Source organism: Rhea americana, unplaced genomic scaffold (genome assembly GCF_003343005.1).
Source record: "Rhea americana isolate MKP2758 unplaced genomic scaffold, rheAme1 scaffold_122, whole genome shotgun sequence".
Classification (NCBI taxonomy): domain Eukaryota; kingdom Metazoa; phylum Chordata; class Aves; order Rheiformes; family Rheidae; genus Rhea; species Rhea americana.
The window spans coordinates 429,758-452,961 of NW_028185284.1; the positions used below are offsets into that span (position 1 = coordinate 429,758).

The 23,204-nt window shown below is 35.1% G+C and overlaps 1 protein-coding gene across 3 annotated transcripts in view; it reads left to right on the forward strand.

The window, feature by feature from the left end:
* The window catches only part of MYOF (myoferlin), a 77,324-nt gene that overhangs the window by 33,000 nt on the left and 21,120 nt on the right, over nt 1–23,204 (forward strand). For 2 of the 3 annotated variants that reach the window (XM_085325711.1, XM_085325708.1), the window contains exons 14-32: nt 190–258; nt 388–431; nt 1,220–1,302; nt 3,498–3,536; nt 5,979–6,103; nt 6,611–6,727; nt 7,120–7,297; nt 8,109–8,233; nt 8,735–8,841; nt 11,186–11,378; nt 12,346–12,501; nt 13,545–13,676; nt 15,107–15,270; nt 17,177–17,291; nt 17,423–17,528; nt 19,541–19,683; nt 19,981–20,154; nt 21,281–21,392; nt 22,911–22,988. In XM_085325711.1, the coding sequence (XP_085181837.1) occupies nt 190–258; nt 388–431; nt 1,220–1,302; nt 3,498–3,536; nt 5,979–6,103; nt 6,611–6,727; nt 7,120–7,297; nt 8,109–8,233; nt 8,735–8,841; nt 11,186–11,378; nt 12,346–12,501; nt 13,545–13,676; nt 15,107–15,270; nt 17,177–17,291; nt 17,423–17,528; nt 19,541–19,683; nt 19,981–20,154; nt 21,281–21,392; nt 22,911–22,988 (2,260 nt within the window). The remainder of the gene's footprint in view (nt 1–189; nt 259–387; nt 432–1,219; nt 1,303–3,497; nt 3,537–5,978; nt 6,104–6,610; nt 6,728–7,119; nt 7,298–8,108; nt 8,234–8,734; nt 8,842–11,185; nt 11,379–12,345; nt 12,502–13,544; nt 13,677–15,106; nt 15,271–17,176; nt 17,292–17,422; nt 17,529–19,540; nt 19,684–19,980; nt 20,155–21,280; nt 21,393–22,910; nt 22,989–23,204) is intronic. The other variant, XM_085325709.1, reaches the window with a different exon arrangement.

The following is a 23,204-nucleotide window of genomic DNA, read 5'->3' on the forward strand; positions in this document are numbered from 1 at the left end:
CATTAGCTACTACCTTCAGCAATGTATCATTTGATTGAACAAAATTCCCTTCCAACCTTACCAATTCTGTAATTCTATGATTTGCAAAATGTAACTTTTCCTAAACCAGTAGCTAGTACCTGGGTGTTTTTGTCTGTTTGATCTTTGATATGCTATGTAGTGGGTTTCTTTTTTTTTTTTTTTTTGCAGATTTGCACAAATATTATTGAGAAAAATGCTAATCCAGAGTGGAATCAAATTATTTATCTTCAAATCAAGGTCAGATTTTTTCTCATTTCTGAAAATAAATAAAAAAAACCCCAGCACTGTCCCTTTGAAACTCAGGACATTAACATTACAGAAGCAACATAAGTAATTGGTCATTTTATTTTTGTTGCTTTTATCCAGTTTCCCTCGATGTGTGAGAAAATAAAGCTAGCAGTTGTTGATTGGTAAGTTGTGTCTTTTGATCAAAGTACTTAGACAAGATAAAATTATATTAAGCAAAGTAAAGTTTGGTTCTGCAAAAGTCACACGTATTTTTAGTCTTGATCTCTATCTACCCTTCAGTAGGTATGATTTCTTTACAAGAGGCCTGTTTAGTGTAACATGGGAGTATTGTTAATTTTGTGCAGTTAGCATTGAGCACTGAAGTTCGTAATACTTGTATTTGTTAATTTACTTTTCTAGTTTCATGTCTGTGTTTTGTGTATTTTCAAATAAAACTTGAATGACTTCTTCTACAAATAATTTGTTGTGCTCTTACAGTAGTGTCTCCTAAATTAATGTAATGTTGGAAACTATTGAGTACCTAAGTCTATTTAAAATTCTCTTTTATATGGTTCAAATGTTAGTATACTACAAGTTCTGTAGGCCTGATTCTACTTATTAGGCATAGTTTTGGGGAGAAGGCAGAATGTTCAGACCAGGGTTCTATGTTGCACATTCCTGACTCTGTCCCCTCCTGAGAGATGCATCTGATGCTCTTCAGCAGAGCTTCTAGAAACTGAAATTCTATCAATCTTTTATATGCATTTTTCAGTGATTCAGGTTACTTCCTCAGGGAACAACTACTTTTTTGTAACTAGACATCATTTCTATGTTAGCAATTGTAAAACATTCCAGGTGATATAAAATGTGAAAATACAGACTCTCTTGGAGTGCTGGTAGTCATTTGCATCTTGCTTCTGTGTAGGATGGCCAGCGTTCTATTTTAAAAGCGATTTTTCTTCTTTTTTAGGGATCGCCTTACGAAAAATGATGTAGTAGGAACAACGTATTTAAGTCTCTCCAAAATTGCTGCTTCTGGAGGAGAAGTTGAAGGTAATTGATTCAGCAGTATGTAACTTAGTGTTTTCTAGTGTTGTGAGAAATAGCAAGGATCAGTGTTCTAAAAATTATGTTTTGCTATAGTTCCTCAATTCTGTGGCAAAAAGRTCATTTCCAGTGTTTTCAAAGTGATACTCACAGAAAACCATGTACTTTGAGAAGTCTCGAAGTRTTAAAATCTTAACATTTAATTGACGTTATCACTGAATTAGCAGTAACTAATTAAAAATAATGTTGTTATGTATTTAAAAAGCTAATCAGTTAAATTTGTAGGTCACTTCTTTCCCAAATTCAGAGAACTATGTGATATCGTAGTTGTAGKAAGATAGGTAAATTTGTTAAGATTCTTAGTAAGTCTTTAGAACAATTTGAAGGTCACTGTTTCAGAATCACTACATCTTTGAGCACTAGTAGACAAGACTTCTTCTGCCACCTCATGAATGTCTCTGTTCTTTCTATGGGGAGAGGACCTGAAAACAGGGGGATGTTTCTGTGTAGTTAGCTTGCAGGAACTATGTAGAATCGCTACAGCATTTCCCATATATGCTTATGAAAAAATGGCATTTCCTCTTTACAACTGAACAGCTTTCAGATGCTAGGGAAACTTGAATCAATCACTGCTTTGATCAGTAGCTTACAAGAAGTGGGCACTGCATGTTGTTGCAGGAGTGMTCCAAATTGCTAGCCAGTAACACTTACTTTGATTATTTCAATGGCTTACATTTTTAAAGAAAAACTAAAAAGCTAAACTGATTCTTAACTGCAAGAAAACAAATCTGGTTAGGAAGGGTATCACCTTTCTAACATATTGTTCCTATTGGAAAGTATCTTTGGAATAAAACTCTTCTTTACAGTATCATAAAAAGCATTTTTCTTCCAGCATTACTGGCAATATAAAATAAAGATTAATTTCTACATACATATAATTAYGTTATAATATTATGTTGTGAATGCTTTTACTGATAATTTCTTTGTGATCTACATCTATAATCTCATCTTTTTATAGCAGGATCTCTCATACAATTGAACCTGCTCCATGCCACGGATCCTTTGTTGCTTTGCCAGAAAAATCATGTTTTATATTTTTATGAACATTGTATGGCATATCACTTGTCCATAAAGAATCATAGCAGTTCATAGTTAAGCATGCTTAACATTTGACTCTCTACATTAGCTTGAGGGAAACTGACTCAAAACTATTTCTATGATAAGAATAAGTATTCTTCTGTTTATTTTTGTGTTTATGAAATCTGCACGATAGATACTGTTGTATGAGAACAGGGTCAATTTGTCTGTGTTGATTGCTATGTCAAGAGTTTAAAAACAAAATTACATTGGCTTCAGTCTTGCAATGACTTGAGCAAGTATTTAAGTCCTTATCGGAGGGAACTGTATTTTCAGTCAAGCAATATAAACTTCAAGCTTATAACCCAGTCCTCTTAGAATGACTGTTCCTTGAAACTAAGACTTTGTCAAGCGTTCCTTGCATATAACCCACACACAGCCAGAGGCAAAAGCAAGRGTTACTGAAAAAGATAAAGGGAAATCAAAGACAGAAGGGCTAGCCTCCGAGGGATTGTTCAGCTCTGGAGAAATCCTTGAACTACTCACAAGTGTGTGACTTAACTGCTGCTGACTTAACAGCTCATTCAAACCCAGGCTCATAGCAAATGAGATAATCTTACCTAGATTTCTGTCACAATTGAAATACTGTCATTGGAATAACCRTTTCTATTTATGATCACAAATCTCCTTCCCTTGAGGTCAGAGCCAGGCTTTGGAGCTTCTTGTAGCTTCTAAGGGATTGGGAAAAGGAACCAGTCTAATTGGCCTTCAGTAAATGAAGATACCTTATTACCTTAATGAAGTGTAATGGTTTTCTTAAATGTTGTTAAGATTTTAAAATAGTTAATTTAAAAAACGAAATTTTATTTTGGAGGGAGGAGGATTGTACAAAGAAGTTGAAACAGCACCATCAAAACAGCGTCTTGTATGTCAGCCTCAGGCTTTTTTTTCTTCAGAATTTATACAAGGCCTATTTTAATCACAAAGCAAAATTCTGGACCGTGTGGACTTCATATATCTTGAGACCGTCAACTTTATTTTTAAAGCAAATTACTCTTTGATGTATTTGTTTTTAAAATGCTATTTTTTCTTGTCGTGTAACCTCTTCTCTTTTCATAATATAGAATTTTCATCTTCGGGAACTGGGGCTTCATCATATGAAGGTTTAAATCTTGATTTGTTACTGATCTTGCTTTCCATTGCCCAAACTGGGAAAAATTGTCTAAGAAAACTCATTGTCTTAAAAATATATTTTTAAAAAGCTTGRAAAACTGCACCATTATGATTAAAGAGTGTTAAACATGACTGACCATATAAAGCAGTTTTGGCATTGGAACTGGTTTGAAAATATTTCTGTTTGGTGCTTCAGTCTGTGTTTTAGCATTGAGCATGCAGTTGGTTCACTTACAAACTGCTCTAACAACAGCTTGCGATTTTTAACTTGGCTATGAGACCACAACTGTGTGTGCTGCTGCAGAGCTCTGTAAATAACTATCTAAAATACTAAGTGGCTGTTTTGCTTATGCTTAACTAGCTGCATAAATAAATTCTGAAAAATGAAATCGGATTCTATTAAAACCTGGAGAGATGCCTTTTTCAAAAATTAGCAGAGTTGAAATCTGTTTTTGACAATTTTTATGGTGAACTTTTATGTAGTGAGAAGTAAGTGTAATTGCTGTGCAGTTGAAAAGTAACCTATTCATCCACCCAAATACTTTATTTACTGTCTTACATTCTCAGTAGAGTAATGCTGAGTTAAAGGCTGAAATAATTTTTCAGAATCACATTCAGCATTATATGATTGCTGAATGCACAGCAATTTTTTTTTAATATAAACAATGGACATTTGAATGTAAGCAGTTTCAGTATGAACAATTTTATTTAAATGACAGCTTTGGGAGTTTTTTTTTTTTATATTTACACTTTTGTTTAATTTCTGTCAGCAAGTAGTGAACATACTAATTCAACACAGATCTGTACCTTAAATCTTGTCTGTAGTTAGATGTAATGAGACCAATTCACTATTAGTGTTTTAAAAAAGTGTGGATGGTATCCCAACAACAGCCTGAATCCTTTTTGATTCAAATTCTGATGTGGTTCCAGATCAGTTAAAAAGAGAGAGAGAGAGAAAGGATCAAAGCACAAGACAGGGAACCACAAATCTTAATTTTATGTTCTACAAATTTGAAACGATTTTATTTGTGTTGACAGAAAATTACATCAAGATATGACATTCATTTTTATTATACGYATCAATCAGTAGTCACTGTGGCAAGGCTTATCCATGTATTTTCACTTTCCTATCTCAACCATYCTTTTCTGTGGTAAATGCATCTTTCTTTGTGCTGCAGATCATCCTAAATGAGTGCAAGATGTAGAATGTGGTTCTGATCTCTCTTGCACCGGGATCATTTGATCAAAGGTGAAAGATAGAGTACAGCAAGAAAAAAAATGCATAATCTTTTCTGTTGGCACRTGATTATTCAGTTTTTTTCTAGTGTTGCTTACCTTGTTCTGAATCTGTTTGTGCTACTCATAATGCTTATCTAACATGCCTTAGCATCATGTTAGAGCATGTATGATTATTATAAATCGTACAAATAACTTACTCTTAAGTCTAGATTATAATCAGCTCGTAAAAGCTGTTTCTTTTTAGACATTTTCCTTAAAATCTCATCTAGTCTAATAAATTTGCAAGGCATGTATACAAAAGCAAAAGATAGTAGTAGTAATATAGCTGTAAGGATTYTATATATGCATATTTGTACTTAAAAAAATAGAACATCATTCAAAAATGTGAAGTTAGGATAATAACTATTAACAGTGGAAATATCTTTTCAAGCTCTTAGATCTCTTAAAAAGCAGTAGGTTTGGCATGCAGTTTCCTAGCTCAGATATTAAAACAGACAAAAATGTAAGTCTGTCTTACTAGATTTTTTAGCTAGACTGGTTAAGACATTGGCTGATTGTAAGTTTACTTTTGGAATCARAATAGTATCATATTTTCATCAGAATTAACTGAGAAGTAACCAAGCTTACAGACTTTCAGTCTTGCATGAATTTTAGCTTACTAAAAAAGGAGTTTGTAAGAAACTGCCAACACGCTGTAGCAGTTAGAATTAAAAGTCTGCAGAAGTCTTTATCTCGAAGTTTTTAAAATTCTTGAATTTTATCGAAGTGCAACTGCAGGAAAAAAACCTAAAAACTAGAAGCAGCAGGATTAACAGTGCTGAACACTAGCTTTTCCAGCAACTATGTACATCTTTATTGTAGTTGTTTAGTTAGAATAACAGTAGCCTGTGCGCTTAAGTGCATGTAAACGTTGTGTCTAATATTTGGATGGGGGCAGAAGTTCTGTTTATTCTGTTTATTTTTTTTACTGCATGAAGTAGTATCTAAGTATTTTACAATGAAGATGATGGTTAGGAACAAATGTAGCCACTGGTATAATTACTTATTCATTCATGTGGTATACCCAGAGAATAAGGTGGTTTTACTTTAACTTTAAACCTAGTAGAATAAACATTAGCTATTAGTAATGTTCATCGTTTTTCTGGTTSTGAATTATAGTTAACAAAGTTCTAATTGGGATGCTTTCCTGTTAGCAAACACAGGGGAAACAGAAGTAGGCTTTTTACCAACATTTGGGCCATGTTACCTAAACTTTTATGGAAGTCCAAGAGAATACACTGGATTTCCAGATCCGTATGATGAATTAAACTTTGGAAAGGTCAGTATCCTTGTTTCATTATTTTTAATAAAAGATTGGACCAAATTATTTTTAATAAGTAAATTAATTTATTTTTCCTGTTTGTTTATTTCCTACTAAACTGCTTTTGGTGTTGCTTTTTGAGTAATAGCTTATGAATAGTAATAAAACATGACACTTTCTGTTTTTATCTATTTGCTTTTTAAATGCATTTTTGAAGGATTTTTTTGTGATTTTTTTGCTGTTAGCATCTTTGCATGCATTTTTACTCCTACTTCCCTTTTTTTCTTAAATACATAAAAAACATTTTTTACTTCAGTATTAACACTGATTACTGTTTCTCAGTAATCAGTACTGTTTTCATTTTTGAAATATGCTTCATAAATATGTTGAAATATGTTGATAACATGCTTCCACAGAAGTTTTGAAAAGACTTCAGTGGAGTCAGAAGCATGTGCAGCGAAAGAAAGAGTATGTTACTTTAAAAGAAAGATACTAAATTGGACTGAATGTGTGATTGTGTTTCAGGGAGAAGGAGTGGCTTATAGAGGGAGAATTCTGGTTGAACTGTCTACAGTACCTGAAACCAAGCCTGTTAGTAAAAAGTTAGAGATGATTCCTAGTGATGATCTGCTGACTGTGGAGGTAAATCCCTGCTTTAGTGCCACTGTCAGTAATGGAGATGTGCTTGATCTTATTTTTGAAGAATGACCTGACTTACTAAATCAGAATAATTGAATTGAATCTTAAAATTAAAGGAACTAGTTATTGATGATGTGACTGCAAAAATGTCATACCCTGGTAGCATGAAATATTAATTTATTTTCATATTATCAAATACAGTAATTTATTATACATATATGAATATGTATATGTGTGTGTGTGTRTATATCCCTCATATCTTTTTTGCTTGTGTCTCACAGAAATCAGTAGAAATATTAAAAATATTATTTCCTTTGAGGAATTATTACTGTTTTCTAAAATGATGGATACTTTATTACGAGTATTTAAATAAACTAAAAAGATTCTCATTGTAGAAATACCAGCGCAGACGAAAGTTCAGTCTGGCTGCTGTGTTTCATTCTGCTACCATGCTGCAAGACACTGGTGAGCCTATCCAGTTTGAAGTAAGCATTGGGAACTATGGCAACAAGTTTGATACCACCTGTAAGCCTTTGGCATCAACAACTCAGTACAGTCGTGCTGTATTTGATGGTAAGGATGCTCTGTTATGGGGCTAAAATCATGTAAAATTCTCTTGGAACTGCAGGGTATTTATTCTGAAGTTTTAGAATGACAGCCATAACTCCACTGAAGATTACTGGAAATGTAATAGAAAATAGTGTCAACTTGTCAACTGTTGATGCAGTGTTATATTTATGTAAGTCATGATCTAAAGGCTACTGGAATTACTAAAGCAATTTTCACAGAATTCACCAAGACCTGTTGTTTATGCAAAGGAAAACTAGCAAGGAAAAAACCACAGTATTTTACAGGTATCTGAAACCTAGGGTTTAAAATCAGAAAATATCCTTTGAACATTCTGATTTTTAAAACTATTATTTAAGTAAGAGGTTTGACAACCTAGAAGAAAACAAAGTGGCTAGATCACGGGGAAAATATATCTTGACTATAATGTTACTTTATTAATTGCAAATTTCAGGTTTTCCTGTTCTTGCATATTAAATGAAGTAACCTGGTTTTACTCTGGAATATTTTTTTCACAGAAATGCTTACTTTAATGTGCTATCTACATCAGTAAATTATTTGGGAGTAATGAAAATGTTAACAGTTACTTTGTTTAAAAGAAAAACTATTGGATTTTGAAGCAATTTGARGTAAAAGCTTGCAATCCAGGAGACACCACAGTGCCTGAAAAATACAAATCCTTTGATAAGTTTGGGCTAGCTGTGTCTTCTTCATGAATCATTGTACATAAATGAAGTAAATATACCTATTTGTGCAGCATGCAGTATGTATTCTTGCCATGAATTCTAACTCTAATATAAGGAACGTTTCATACCAGGTAATTGTTATTACTACTTGCCGTGGGCGAACACAAAGCCAGTTGTAACACTGACTTCCTTTTGGGAGGACATAAGTCATAGACTGGACCCTGTGAACATAATCCTAAATGTGGCKGAAAGACTGGTAAGTTGCCTAGTGCCTCTTTTTTTATTTGTTTTTATTTATTTATTTTTATTTAGAAATGTAATGACATTTTGAGCGAATAATGGAACTGGATTCTGATGCTTACTGGTTCTCTTCAAAATAAACACAGATCACTATGAGAAATGGCACTGCTAATCATAGGTGTGTGTTCTGGCAAGACCCAACATTTTCATACTTTCAATCTGCAGGGAGTTCCCACAGGAAGAGTCTTCAGTGTTGACTAGGGGCTTGTTAAGTCTGTAGCACTGTATCTAATTTGGAAGTTTTATGCACTACCATGTTGAACACAGTGAGACAGAATCTAGGAACAATCCCGTTAAATATGAGTCACATGAACATCTGAGTCRTTGATTTGGTATTTGTATATATAAACATATGCATTCGTATAAATAAGAATAAATAAAATCTTGAAACTTGTACTGATCATAATGCCACAGTGAAAGTTTAGAAGGACAAATCCTTTTATTTTAAATTCCTCAGCAATACAACATAGCCACCTTAAAATCAGGAATGCAGGCTAAAGTTTCTGAAAACCGATTAGCTGAGATGTGGTTGAAGCTGATTGATGAACTTACAGAAGACCTAAGGTAAAAAAGCCCTTTTTTTTTTAATCTCTTACCTTATCGTTCTACCTGCTCATAATCTTCTCTGTTGCCTTAACAAACAAATTCTAAGAACCATAAAACTGACTACCTTTATGAGTGGACCTTAGCAATGGAATTCCAAGTCTATGAAAATAATAGTACAGCTTGGAAATTACCACAAAGTCATTTGTCATCAATTCTACTTTATTTTGGTCATTGGCAGCAATAAAATAGCATCTCTTTTGAAAAAATATGAGATAGAACTATTCTGAAAAATTTTAAGCTTTTTGGATCTCTGCTGCTTTCCTACCATCTTAGCTTCTCTAGAATTCTTCAATAAGTTGTTTAGAGTTAGGGCCACAAAGATGGCATTTTTTTAGTAACCTTTTAGTCAGTATGTCTGTATGCATGGGAGTGTTTAGAGAAGGCAATAGGAGTCAGCACTGAGGTTATTGTGTTGAAGGACAATAAATTCTGAATAGGGAGGAATGAACTGGACGAGAAAGAGGATTTAATAGAAGGAGAGATTGAGGTGGGAGGAGAAGCTTGAAAAACATTGAAGAAGTAGATGATGAAACAACACAGAAAAGGGGAGAGTAAGGGAAAAACGACAGACTGTTACTATGCGTTAGAAGAAATAACAACACATTAAAAGGAGAGAACAACTTCATCAAGTTATAGAGCTAATAGAAAATTGAACACAATGCAGATCAGTATATATTAGCAAAAAAATTAAACGATAGAAAGCTTATGCCAAAATGTAAACTCGTAACTTTAATGAAGTATCTGTTACTGTCTGGAGGACAGCAGGAAAAAAAGGAACAAACTGTCATACATTAGGACAGAAAAATGTGAAGGGCAAATTGTTGTCACGTGGAACCATCTAGATAGTGTAGCAGCTTCAGGCTTTGTATTGGTTATATCAGCCTGTCCTCTTGACACCCACCTGTGCTGTTTTTTCGTTTACTCCATTATTTTCACAGAATCATAGAATGGTTGAGGTTGGAAGGGACCTCTGGAGATCACCTAATCCAACCCCCCTGCTCAAGCAGGGTCAACTAGAGCATGTTGCACAGGATCACATCCAGGCAGGTTTTGAACATCTCCAGAGGAGTAGACCCCAGGGCAACCTGTTCCAGTGCCCTGTCTCCCATTTTATTAAGTACTTTATCACTTAACAATTATTGAGCAGTGGCACTTAAATATATCAACCAGATTAGCTTTCTAGGCATTTTACACCACATGTACAAATCTGTAGGATACAATGCTCTCTATGGCATTTTCGGGAAGCTCATGAAACCTGTGACAAAAACATAATTCCCTGCATTGAATTCATGGAATGATTTTCCTTTCTATGTAAAATTTTAAATGACTAGGAGTCTGAGAGGCTTAAGTGCTCCATTTAAACGTAAAACGTGACGACTTTCTGGACATTCTAATCTGTTACATTTGAATCAAGTGTAAATACTTGGACCTAGGGCAGATTGGTAGAACTGAGTATGAGTAAACAATATTAAGGTTTTGCAAAGTCAGAACTGTTAGAAGTACATGGCTTGTGATATAAAAAAACAAAACCAAACAAAACAAAAACAGAGAAGAGTCAGGGTTTTCAAACTTGGCAGTATCTCTGGAAAATGTTTGAATTTTTTTCCAGTATCTTATTAAGGACTTCGTAATGAACTCTGTTAAAGGAATACAGCCATTAGTCTCCAAAGACTGTCTTTTCTCTAAAGCCCTAACAACTCAAAAAAGCCGCATTTTTTTCCCCTTGGACTCTACTGCAATACTTTTCTGTATTTCTTGGTTCTGCTGAATAGTTACTCTGCCMTCTGGTGACTTGCCAAGTCCTGGTGAGTCACAGATTTCTCTAAGGGTTTTTCCGTGTTTTGATGCCAGAGAGTTGGATCTCTCTCGTCATAGATGCAAGCTGCGTTCTGTATGGTGAGTTTCTGACAAGCTACAGTTTCCAGTGAAAGAAAGGAACATAACCTTGACCTGAAAGGAGAAGTTTCATCTTCTGGAAGTGTACATTCTGAGACAATAATTTCCTAATTTGAATATAGGAAAATTTTGCTTAGTTTGGTTAGTAGCAATTATATTACAGCATTACACCTCAAGCAATTTTATATTGGTGCTTCTTATGTAAACACAGCCTTGCCCTTGCTTATTTTAACCATTTTGGTGGAAATCTATGTAGGAATAGATGCTACAGCACTGTTCTGGTGGATTTAAATCACAGCAAATAATAGCACTTAATACGTTGCCATTTTGTTTGTGTGTCAACATTTAGTACATGGCTAAATAATACCGCTTAGTTTTCTAACCATAATAAATGCTTTCTTTGCAGTAAACCATTTCCCCTCATAGAAGGCAAATCTAATATTACAGTCCTTGACACTCAGATAGAAAAACTGCGCCTCAGGTCTCTCAAACAGATTGGAGAAGCAGCAACAAGGATGAGAAATGAAGCTACTGATGTGAAGGCCACTCTGACAGAAATTGAGGATTGGTTGGATAAACTACTGCAACTGAGTGAAGAGGTTTGTACTACACAGTAGCAATGATTCTGCCAGTTTAGAAATACATGTCTAACACAAATCTGATAAAGCAATATCTACTCTTAGTAATTTYAGATGCTGTGAAAGTAAACATGTTCCTCTCTGTAAATATGCTTAGGATTTATATAGATAGTGTTTTATTTTGCAACTGACTTTAAAGAGAATTTAGATTGGGAGATAATCACTCTGTGATTCATAGAATATATTCTAATCTGCTCAGCCAGCAGTGTTTTGTCCTGTTTTTTTACAAAATGACAAGTCGTCTTGCTGGTGCAGGGAATGAAGACTGTATCTAGTACTTCAGTGCCCCATCAGCTTAGGGATCAACTTGTAACAGAGTTAGATGTTACAGTTCCAGTTAGATGTGTATGTTTTTCTGGTGTTTTTAATTTTCAGCAAGGTCTTAATTTTTCATCTGGGTTATTGTTTCTTGTAATTGGTTTTCACAACATTGTAGAAATTTTTATCTTTCCTTTGTTATTTTGTTTTGAAAAAGTACAGATTTAAAAAATGGCAGTTCATTTGGAAGACTTGCAGCTAGCACACAGAGGTGTGCACAAATCCACAAAAAGCTAATAGACTGTTTCTGTCTTCTGCTAAAAGCCTTATGATTTGTTACCCGTAATATGCAGTCACTGTAGTCACTGTAACTGAAATGAGATTCAAAACATTTCTGGCAAACTTGCCAAAGGTGTAGGAATCAGATCTTTTTATAGGACTTCCAGCATGTTTAATGGTATCTGTAATGATTGTTTCAGAATTACATGTTGTCTTACTTGTAAAACAAAACATTTTCCTTCATTTGTCAAAAACTCATTTTTATTATTAGTCAGAAGTGATAAATCCTTTAACATATCTGATTAATATTTCTGTTATATAAACATTAGATGAGATTAACATTCTATTAATTACTGATTTTTAACTTCTTTTTCTCACTAAAAATCCACAGCCACAAAACAGCATGCCTGATGTGATCATATGGATGATCCGAGGGGAGAAGAGGCTGGCTTATGCTCGTGTTCCTGCACACCGAGTTCTATATTCCACCACAAGCCCTGAATCATCTGGTAAATACTGCGGAAAGACCCAAACAATATTCTTAAAGGTACTGTAATAAAATTATCCTGTAACTGTAACTCCCTAAACTGAGATGCATTCTGAGATGAGCATGTGGCATGCAAGCAAAGTCTGAACAGTAGGGTTTCAAAACTCAGGACAGAATAAAAGCCAACTGTAGTTACTCCAAAGTATCACAGAAATTGTAATGTAAATCTCAATATAAGTAAGGGTTAGAGTGAGTATTGATCCCTAACCATTAGGCTTTTCTGAAGGAGCTTGGAATTGTGATGTGGCTCTTAAAGTGTTACTGGCATTGATGATTTTGAGATGGATGTGAATGGAAACTTTCAGAAGGAAGAATTAGAATAATTCAGAGAAGTTCCAGGAACCTACTCAAACTTTTGGATGTTTTCCTGCATGTAATACAGAGTGCATCTACATGCAGAAGTAACCTAGTATGTCTTTCCGCATTGAGTTTTACTCTTGAATGAGAGTGCCTTTCTCTGATTAAGTTTATATTGTTTTTTAAATAGTATAAACTTAACCAGAAAAAGACAAGCAGACTGTAGAACATAGCATTTACCCAGTTTGTCAATATAGTAGTACTTACACAGATTAATGACTCCATGCAGATAAGCTGGTATCTTAACATTCTTGTGCAGGCATTTTATGGGGCATATATTATCGGACATTGCTTCTTAGTTTAGTGAAACATTCTGACTAATATATGGATTTTCGGATTCTCCTGACAAGAACCAGTAACATCAATATTGACATTTTAAGTTTTTGTCATAATTGGAGACTAATTACTGGATAAAACTTGGGAGAGGATAGACAGGAAGAGGGCTAATATTGCTGCTACTGTGTGTGTCTTTTAMATGTTCCAGATATGTACCATTTAAAGAATGTTTCCTTCCTGAACTATTCTGTTACTGGCTTTTGAGAAAATGCAAGGATATATAGATAAGCCATGTATTATTTCTTTTATCTCTGTGTTATTATATGCATTTTACTAGAAACTACAGTATCTGTATAACATAACAAATAATACATTTTTGTTCTTATATTCCTGTTGTTTGTATGTTCCAGTATCCACAAGAGAAGACAAAAGATAGCAAACTGCCTGTGGAGTTGCGAATTAACATTTGGCTTGGGCTGAGTGCAGTTGAAAAGAAGTTCAATAGTTTTGCAGAGGGAACATTCAGTGTTTTTGCAGAAATGGTATGTCCATTATTACTTTCTTACCTTAAGCTTAGGTGTGCATTTTAGGAATTCGCTGAAATTGGAGCTCTTCTGAAATTTTCTGCATGCCTGGCAGCAGGGAAAGTTGTGCTTGCTATACTCTATGCTGAAACAAGTAGACCACATTCAGGGCAATTAATGTTCAAGCCTGTTGTGCCTATCAGGTGAGCATTGGCAGACCAGGTTCTGAACTGGTTAGTCAAGTAAAAATCCGGATAACTCCAGTGATTTCAAGGCACTTACTTTAGATTTTTATCGGTGTGATTAAGATTGGGACCATTACGTTTTGGCATATGAAGAACTGTTTTAATTGTTGCTTCAGTTCTCTACAAATGATACATGGATACAACTAGTTTTGTTTAATAATGGCTCTTTTGTAGAAGTAGAAAAATTTACTCAAACTTAACTGTCACTGAAAAACTGGTCAGAACCAGTAGATTCCACTGACAAAAGGCTATATAATAACATATGAAAAGAGTTAACAAAATTTTGATTAAAAAAACTTGAAATAATCCCAAAGCATGCTATAATGGAGATTTGGTCTATTATTCTCATAATAATGAAAAACTAGAGGCATCTTTTACATGTTCCATTACCAAATGCATATATAACGCGCATATAGTCACCAGATGATACACACAATCCAGTATCAGTGTAATAGCTAATAATATAAGACATTTTTACAGGGTTAAATTCTACGGGTTGATACTCGGTAGTGCTTTGAACATCCGTTGACTATTTAAAGTCATTTAAAAGGATGTTCAAAGCCATTATTTCTCAAGTATACGGTTTAAGAGACTATGGAATATCTCATGTTTTTCCCTCTTTATACAGCAGTCTAACAATTCTATAGGAATAAGGAGTAGAACAGAGAAGAAAAGATAAGACCATCATAAAATAGGGATAATTCCCTTAGCACAAAGGGAACTATGCTGATACAAACTGGGCTGACATCAGAATTCTGCCCCAGTAGCTGTAGTTCAGTTCTACATATTACAGAAGAAAAGATTGCAAACAGGCAATTTGAGGTAGAAGAGAATAAAGAATATCATGCATTTAGGGAACAGAAGAAAGTCTTTATTATAATATTTTAATGGATTTTTATTTACCAAAGCTTTTATCAGGAGGAAGTTGGACTGTAGAAGTAGAGAGGCATTAAACTGAGAAGATGATGCAGTTTAGCAGTGGAATCATTGTTTACCAGACAGCATAGAAGAAGGTGAAAGCAAGCAGCTGAGGAACAGTGACGTTGCAGACTAACATGGGGAGGGAGTATGGTAAGGCATTTAAGCACAGAGAAAGGAAATACATAGTAGAATGTTTCAGTTGCAGCAGTTACATAAATCATATTCCCCCCCATAAGATTTTAATTGGTTTAAAGTACTGTTTTGTTCTTCCTTCTCAAACAGTATGAAAATCAGGCTCTTCTGTTTGGGAAATGGGGCACCTCGGGACTTGTCGGCCGCCACAAGTTTTCTGACGTCACAGGAAAAATCAAACTGAAAAGAGAATACTTTCTGCCTCCAAAGGGATGGGAGTGGGAAGGAGAATGGATGGTTGATCCTGAAAGAAGGTTGATTTTTTTTTATTTCTATGGAATTAGAATAAATGAATTTAACCTCAGAATGTAGAGGAAAAGCTCCTCTCTTTGTTTTCTTGGCTAAGAAAAAGATTTTAAACTGAACTTTTCCAGGACAGCAGAAGTCAGTTAATAGTTCAAGCTACTTAATAATTCTAAAATTAATATAACTTTCTATAAAAGGTAAGATTGCAACATTGATAGAAGGAACTCATCCATTTCCTAGAAATCAGTTTATGTTTTAAGACTGCCTATGTGGTGATAGGCATAAAGCTTATATTCACTGTGACCCAGTGCATCATCTCTAAAATAGAGATAGTATTGTTTTTCTTTTCTTAGAAAGCTACTGCGAAGATCACTTCTGTGAGAGTTTCATACTCTACTGTGATGGTTTCAGACAAGAGCTGCAGATAGGTCAAATAAAACCATGCAGATCTCCGTTAGACAGAAACTTTGCCCTGAGGTGTAGTACAAATCTGCAATTCATATCATATCAACACTATTACAGTGTTTGCATGGTGGTTTGGGTTCAGTCTAGYTCTGTCAGAGGTTTCAGCTCCTCAGTTACGACAATTCAGCTGTTTGTGTTGCCACACTTTACACTAGCTCAGCTAAATTATTTTTTTTTTTTTAGAAACAACAGCAACAAAAACCAGAATTGGACAGGATGTGTGTGTGTGAATATGTATGTATGCATGTACATGCATGTGAGATTTCAGAAATGTGGCTTAGAGCAGATGGGTGTAAACAAAGGAGCCGGTCTAGGAGCACCTGGGTAGGAAGAAGAGAACAGTTTGGATTTATTGCTGAAGAAAATGTAATGAGAAACGACAATCTGAATTCTGAGCGGAAATTATTGGGATTTCTCTTGCTTAGAAGTACAAGATGCAAACATTTTCCAGATTCAGTCTGAATCAGTGAAGATTTTGTAACCAAATAACTCTGCATGTTCACAGAATGATGCATTTTCAACTGTCATTGGCTTGTGCCACTGACARTACTCTTAGCCCCACTCAATTCACTGAGGTCAACAGTCCACGTTTTTAATTCCTGTGTTCTGATGGTAAGAAAAATATAGGACTGTTGCTATGGAAATGCTGTGCAGGGAAATGCTACGTAATCTGTTTTAAAATTCCTCAATTTATAAGTATGAATGGATGGATTTTTTATATCATTTCAATTGGAGGAAAAACAATATCATAAATAATGACATTTTCTCAGAAATTTGAACAAACATACTATTAAAATGCATTAATATGTTTATACCTTATACCTGTTTTCAATGGCAAATAATCTGCATGGTTTTATTTGACCAGCAGATGGCATTTTAGAACATGTTTCAGTGCTTTCTGAAATCCTGTTAATCAAAACTGGAAATTAAGGCTAGCGAAATTTATTTTGTCTGAATTAATCTGTTACCGTATTTATTTTACTTGCAACTTAGAAAAACATTAGCTAAATGATTGCTTGCCWTGTCAATAGCAGAAAGAGGACAAAATTTACAACATAGCTAAATTTCAGTGGATACCTGGACATACAAAAATTAGAGATGCATATAGCTGTGTCATGCACACGGTTTTTAACTTACATTTGAATATATGATGTGTTTTCTTTTTCCATGAAAAAGTGTTCAAAGCAGACCAGCAGTTAAAACACTCCTAATTACTTACTTTTATCAGTAAGGTTTCTCCTGTTGCTACTGCTATTGGACTTGTTGCAGTTTGTAAGACATTCTAGGAAAATGTCTCATACAGGTGAGGTCTGCACTGTGCTCTGTCAATAAATAGAACTCCCRAGGTGCAGTACAGACTTGAGCATGTGTGCACGCTCTATACATTGCTTCTATATTCTCTGTAGATTACTAAAATACTTTTAGTTTAGTATTGTATTTGTTTTGCAGTTTGTTGACTGAGGCCGATGCTGGTCACACTGAGTTTACTGATGAAGTGTATGAAAATGAGAGTCGCTATCCTGGAGGGGAATGGAAAGCAGCTGAAGAGAGTTACACGGATGTGGTGAGACAATTATTAGTATTTCTCACGGGGGGAAAAAAAAAAAAGATTTAAGAGCAGGAGCTCTGGGATTTGCTGCACAAAGTGTTTCGTCTGTAACGGCACAGRTCTGTTCTGTTTTCCCCACATAAAAGAACGGAGAAAAAGCTCCACCTCCACGTGAGTTTATGTGTCCTCTTGGATGGATATGGGAAGATGATGCTTGGAAATCTGATTTAAATAGAGCAGTGGATGAGCATGGTAAGATTTACTGTTTGTCATGATTATTAGGATAATCTCTCACAGTCTGTACAGAGTAAGGATGCCTTCCAAGACTGTTGCTATGTCCTGAGCATGATCTTGGTTGCCCTGCAGGGAACATCTAGGAAACATTTAGGTACCAGTTGCTCAAGGAATCAGATAAAATGACATTGAGTAAATGTTCACTATCTACATCTGTTTTTATTCCCATTTTACTCATTGTTCATCAAACTCATGATTCTCACTGCGTCTTCCTTGGATCAAAAGGGACTGGTATTTTGCATAGTACATGTAATGAATGCACGTGAAGTACCTAGTAGCAAGACAATCACGTAATCTAAGATGATACACGTTGGGCTTGACTGCAGCAGAAGATGACAACTTTGAGCCGAAAGCTTCAACAAATTAAAAGAAACTAAAATGACTAATGTAAATAAGCTACTAACAAGATAATTTCCAGTTGGGAAATACTTAAAAATAAACAGTGTACTTGGAAATAGAAATTCTTCCTTGTTTGCAAGAAGTTTCCAAAATGTTTTTCTGAAGACAAGTAGTAACAAGTCCAATAGTTAGGATCAGACCTGTGAGCTGTGGATTGGGAGCTGTAATATATATATGTATATATATACACATATATATATTTTGGCAAGTCAGAAGCTGAAGTTGGATATTAGGCCTCTGTAACTGTATTTGTCTGTGGCAAGGCCAGGCTTAGATCTATCCGGGAATTTAACTGGGAGCCTCCAGCCAGGGGAGGAGGCACTTAAGCAGTGGTAAGAGGTGAATCAGGAGGTCTGGGGACCAAAGTYAGGAACCTATATGTGTTGGTTGCACACAACTCATGTCCATGAAGAATCCATGTATTATTGAAAGCAGAGTAATTAAGTTTGTGGGGGAAAACAGCCATGCAGGACTGGTCAAGATAGAAACCTTAACACAGTGTAGCTGCTTATTAGGTAATACTGAAATGAAGACGACCTCTAACTCTGTGAAGCATCTGCCACTGTTTGCCATGGTTTTTCAGATTAGAGGTACTACTAGCCTGATCAGGTTAGAAAATCGTAAGCACGTACAGGGCCACCATTTTCCTGGAGTTGTTTTGACTTTTATATGCTTRTTACTTATCCTAATTTAAAACCTTGACAAGTTTATGAGATTCTGATGTAAACAGCCTTTTAAGACTAATTTATATAAAGGAATTGGAAAAAGCAGTCAATTAGCAAAGTATTTATAAAACATGTATTTGATGATTCAAATATCAGTGAATAATAAAAGCAAACGGGAAGGTTGTAGAAGGGTATCTGTGAAGCTCAGGATTCTGCAAAACTGTCATGAATTTTAATGCACTCTAAGCCAACTCTAAAACTCTCAGTTGTTGCCTTTAAAATATAAGTGAAATAACTAGCTCGGTAGGAAAAAGGACATTTTATTAATGCTACAGAATAGTGGTATCTGTCCTAAGTGGAAAAGTAGAACCTCTGGTAGGAGTCTGCAGTAACATTTTGTTAGGAAATCAATCTAAATAAAAGTCTGAGGCCTAGATAACTGGCAACTGCTTTCTAAGATGTAGAGTCAAAATACAGTACAGTTTTACCAATTCTTTAGGTTTTATGATCTGAGTTCTAATACTTGGTACTCCTTTAAAAAGATGAGGTGCTGGAGTTGCAGGAATACACAGGACATTCCACTCCTACTTAAAGTAAGGTGTTCTCCCTCTGGTCAAGTACGAAAATGTGATAACAATACACCGAAAATTTGAAAAAAAACAAGAATGCAAAGAAAATAACTTAAGATGTATATGTTACAATGTTGAAATTCTTATTATCATGTATAATATCATCATAAAATACTGTCTGAGAAAATTATTCCATGGCTGTTGGACATCTAGGGTTCACCATACTAAATAGCATTTTGTGACTAAAACTTCAATCTCTTTTAGTTAAGGTATGTTTTTCTTATTTATATCTAACATGGGTTCTTGAAAATGCACTAACTAATCAATTCTGTTTTAGGATGGGAATATGGAATTACTATTCCTCCAGACACCAAACCAAAGTCTTGGGTTGCTGCAGAGAAAATGTATCATACACATCGACGACGAAGACTGGTGCGAAAGCGTAAAAGGGATCCAACTCAAACGGTATCAACAGGAAGGGTAAGTAGAAGAGAGTTACAGTCACAGATTGTATTTCTTACACATTGTAAGAGTTTGAGTTTTGTTTCGTTTTGTTTTTGTAGTTCACATGATATGGATTTCCTGAATAAAGAAATTTAATAMCAAAACCTCCACTTTTAAATAACTGTATTTTCATTATATTCTTTTTGTGTTTTTGTAAATTGACATTTCCAGCTTCTGTTTATGAGGGAATTATTATGCCTTGCGAGAGCAGTTGCAGATTCTTTTCATGACATTTATACAGTACCAGGGGTAACCTGGTTTTATGTTTGACAGGGAATGCCAACATACGAAGATCAGGAAGGGTGGGAATATGCTTCCTTGATTGGCTGGAAATTTCACTGGAAACAACGCAGTTCTGATACTTTCCGTCGAAGACGGTGGAGACGAAAAATGGCTCCCTCAGAGACACATGGTGCAGCAGCTATCTTTAAACTTGAAGGTGCTTTGGTAAGGTGCAGAGTATCAAGTCATTAAAAATTTCAGTCTGTTAAGTAACACAAAATAAGCAAGCTATTTTAGTTCCTGAATGGTTAGGCTGATATGTAACCGAGGAACTAATATAGTTTACATTGTTTACATTGTTTAAAGCCTGAAAGGGACTATTAAAGTATCTACTCAGACTCTTGCGTATCACTTTCATGGYTTGATTCTTTGCATTATTATTATGTGAGATTCAAAGCAAAAGGCTGAAGTACTACATGAGCCTTCTGTGAATAAATTGAAAAGATAGCCCAAGCTTTTCATATATATAATACMTGAATTATAATTCAGATGCATTAACATTAGCAGTAGAAACAATCAAGAGGCACTGAAACAGCTGCCTTTATTAATACTTGAATGTATAAACAAGCAAACACAGGAAAGAATAGCAAAGCATCTGAGAAGCTAGAATGACCTAAGTCACAAGTGCATAATCAGAATGTAAGTATTCCTCAAATTTTCAGGGCATGGCTTAAGTATTTAAGCTCTATTTACCACAATACAGATTGCAGAGAATAATGTAAGACACGGGTTGCTGCGAGAAGGGTAGTCTACTTTCCTAAGCTACTTATTCTGAGTTTGGTTGTACAGCATTGAGAGCTTGCTTTTTTCCTCAGNTTTTTTTTTTTTTTTTTTTTTTTTTTCACCAAATGTCAACCCACATTTCGTTCATAGTATTTTCTTTCTCTGCATATTTTGGTCCCATGGAATTTGAAAATTCCTTCTTCAGTTTCTCTTCAGTTTACTTTTTGGGCTACTGCTAGGGTAAAGGCTGCAGCAGGTCTCTGCAAGCAGGCAGACAGAAGACCCCTCCTCCTGTAAGAACTGATAGGTAGCTAATGCATCTTCAGAAATCAGACATTTTCCCAAACAAGTTGAAATGACTGGATCTGATTTTTGTACAGCTTCAGTGACAATAAGGAATGACTTTTGCACATAAGTAAACACCTTTCAAAGTACATTATTTCAGGAAAGAAAATTTCTCCTTGACCCAGAGGAGTAAGTGAAACCAGTATACACTCCCCATTTGTATCAGGTTTCTTCTGAGTCACATGCAGAGACTATTTTTTTTTTTTTCTATATGCAACTTTAGGGAGCAGACACTAGTATCGATGATGGAGAGGGGAAAACTACAGACAAAACGAAGGAGTCAGCTACAAGGGTGTTTGGTGCCAATACACCACTTGTTTCCTGCTACTTTGACAGTAAGTTCTTAACAATTCTTTTCTTATAAATTGTGGCCGTTTCTCTCTGGTCTCAAACAGAATTGCAATTCTTTGTTTTACATCTAGTTTTATATACCTCCTGTTAAAATTACTGGGCAGTCCTTGATTGAGCCGTATTTAGGCTATTATAAGAAGTTAAAATTAATCATTTTGATATGTCAATATACAGTTTATATTAGCATAAATTTTAAAATAAAAATGAGTAAGGAAAAATTTGATAACTTTGTATGGATCAAACAATCTTTATTTGTTTAGTGGTGGTCAAACATTTTTAAAACCTGTAGGGGATAGGAATTCTAACATCAACTGTGGCAGCACCTGAATTTTAGGCTGTCTAAATGATCACTTTTTATCCTGGTAGTCTTTTCATAACAAGCCTATGCAGGGAGCTAAACCAGCAGAAAAGATGCACGTTCAGTTAATCTTCTGCTGGCATAGCTCACTTAACTAGCTCTCTGTATGGTCAGAAAAATGCCATTCTTGACCCAGAGGATGCAGTAAGAGCTTGTGGTTGAGTTGACAGTGTGAGCAAAACTGTAACACTGCCAACTTATTCCAAGGCATTTTATGCCAATCTCACCAGAATAGGATTCACAAATAAAGGACACTAAAGTGGGAGCCACCAATGTTACTTAGTAGGAACAGAGGCCAATTACATCCCACTCCTTAGACACAAAATCTTTATTTGTTTTAATGTGTCACAGAGTGGCACACTTGTCTTTATTTGGAATCTATAGAAATTGAGCTCCCCTCTGGAAAGAGAAGCCTAAATCCCATCTTTTAAGAGCTGAAGAAGATTTTGCTGTTTCTTTCAAATAGTGACCRTACTAGCAGAAGGCACGGCCCCTTTTCTTGCCACAGTTCAGAGTTTTCAGCTCATGGCTGATGCAAGTGGCACAGATTTTTCCAAGATTTGAAAAGATTGGAGCTGACATTTTCAAACTAAAGTTGTACTAACTTAACCACACACTGCGCTGGGTTGGGGCCTCTCTCACATCTTCCTTTTAACCTATTCCAGCTCTCCTGTAATGTTTTTTTTTTTTTAATTTTCAGCCAAAGAGACAGGGATGCAATAGGAATAATTTTCTAGAGTTAACAGCTAAAATGTGAAACTCCTAAGTTCCTGGAAGTGCTATAATGGATCCTTAAATGKATATTTAAATTAACACAGGAATACCCAGTTCTTTTTCCTCTTTGAACTTCACTAATTCCTGTGCTGTTTCAAACTRTTTGAATGGAAGGATTGTTAAATGATCATACACTTGTAAAAATAGCATTTGTGTTTTTTCATTCCTGCTTTGTGTTGCTACAAATAGGCAAAGGTGCTAGCTTGTTGGTACTAGTATATATGAAAAAATACAGAAATGTTTCTACAGTGCCAGTGCTTTAATTGAAAAACAATTTAAGGCATTTTTATAAACRGAAAATAGCTTCATTAAAGAAAAGATGCCTGTATAGGACCAATACATTTTAACTCTTTTTATTTATTTAATACAGGAGTATATAGTTACCACCTTCGCTGTTATGTCTACCAGGCAAGGAATCTGAYGGCTTTAGACAAGGACAGTTTCTCAGGTATGGAAAAATCCTCCTAATTGTGCAGAAATGCACTTTTGCAATGAATTAGTAAGTTGATTTAGCTATAGACTGTCAAGTTAGTGTGTAGGTCCTAGATACTGAAACTCTATCAGGAAGGCAGTTACAGCTTCATCACATGTGATCTAGATYTGGTTAGTGCTGTCCCAGAAGTTGCCCAAAACAAATGGTCTTGTATGTGCAACACCTGCTGCT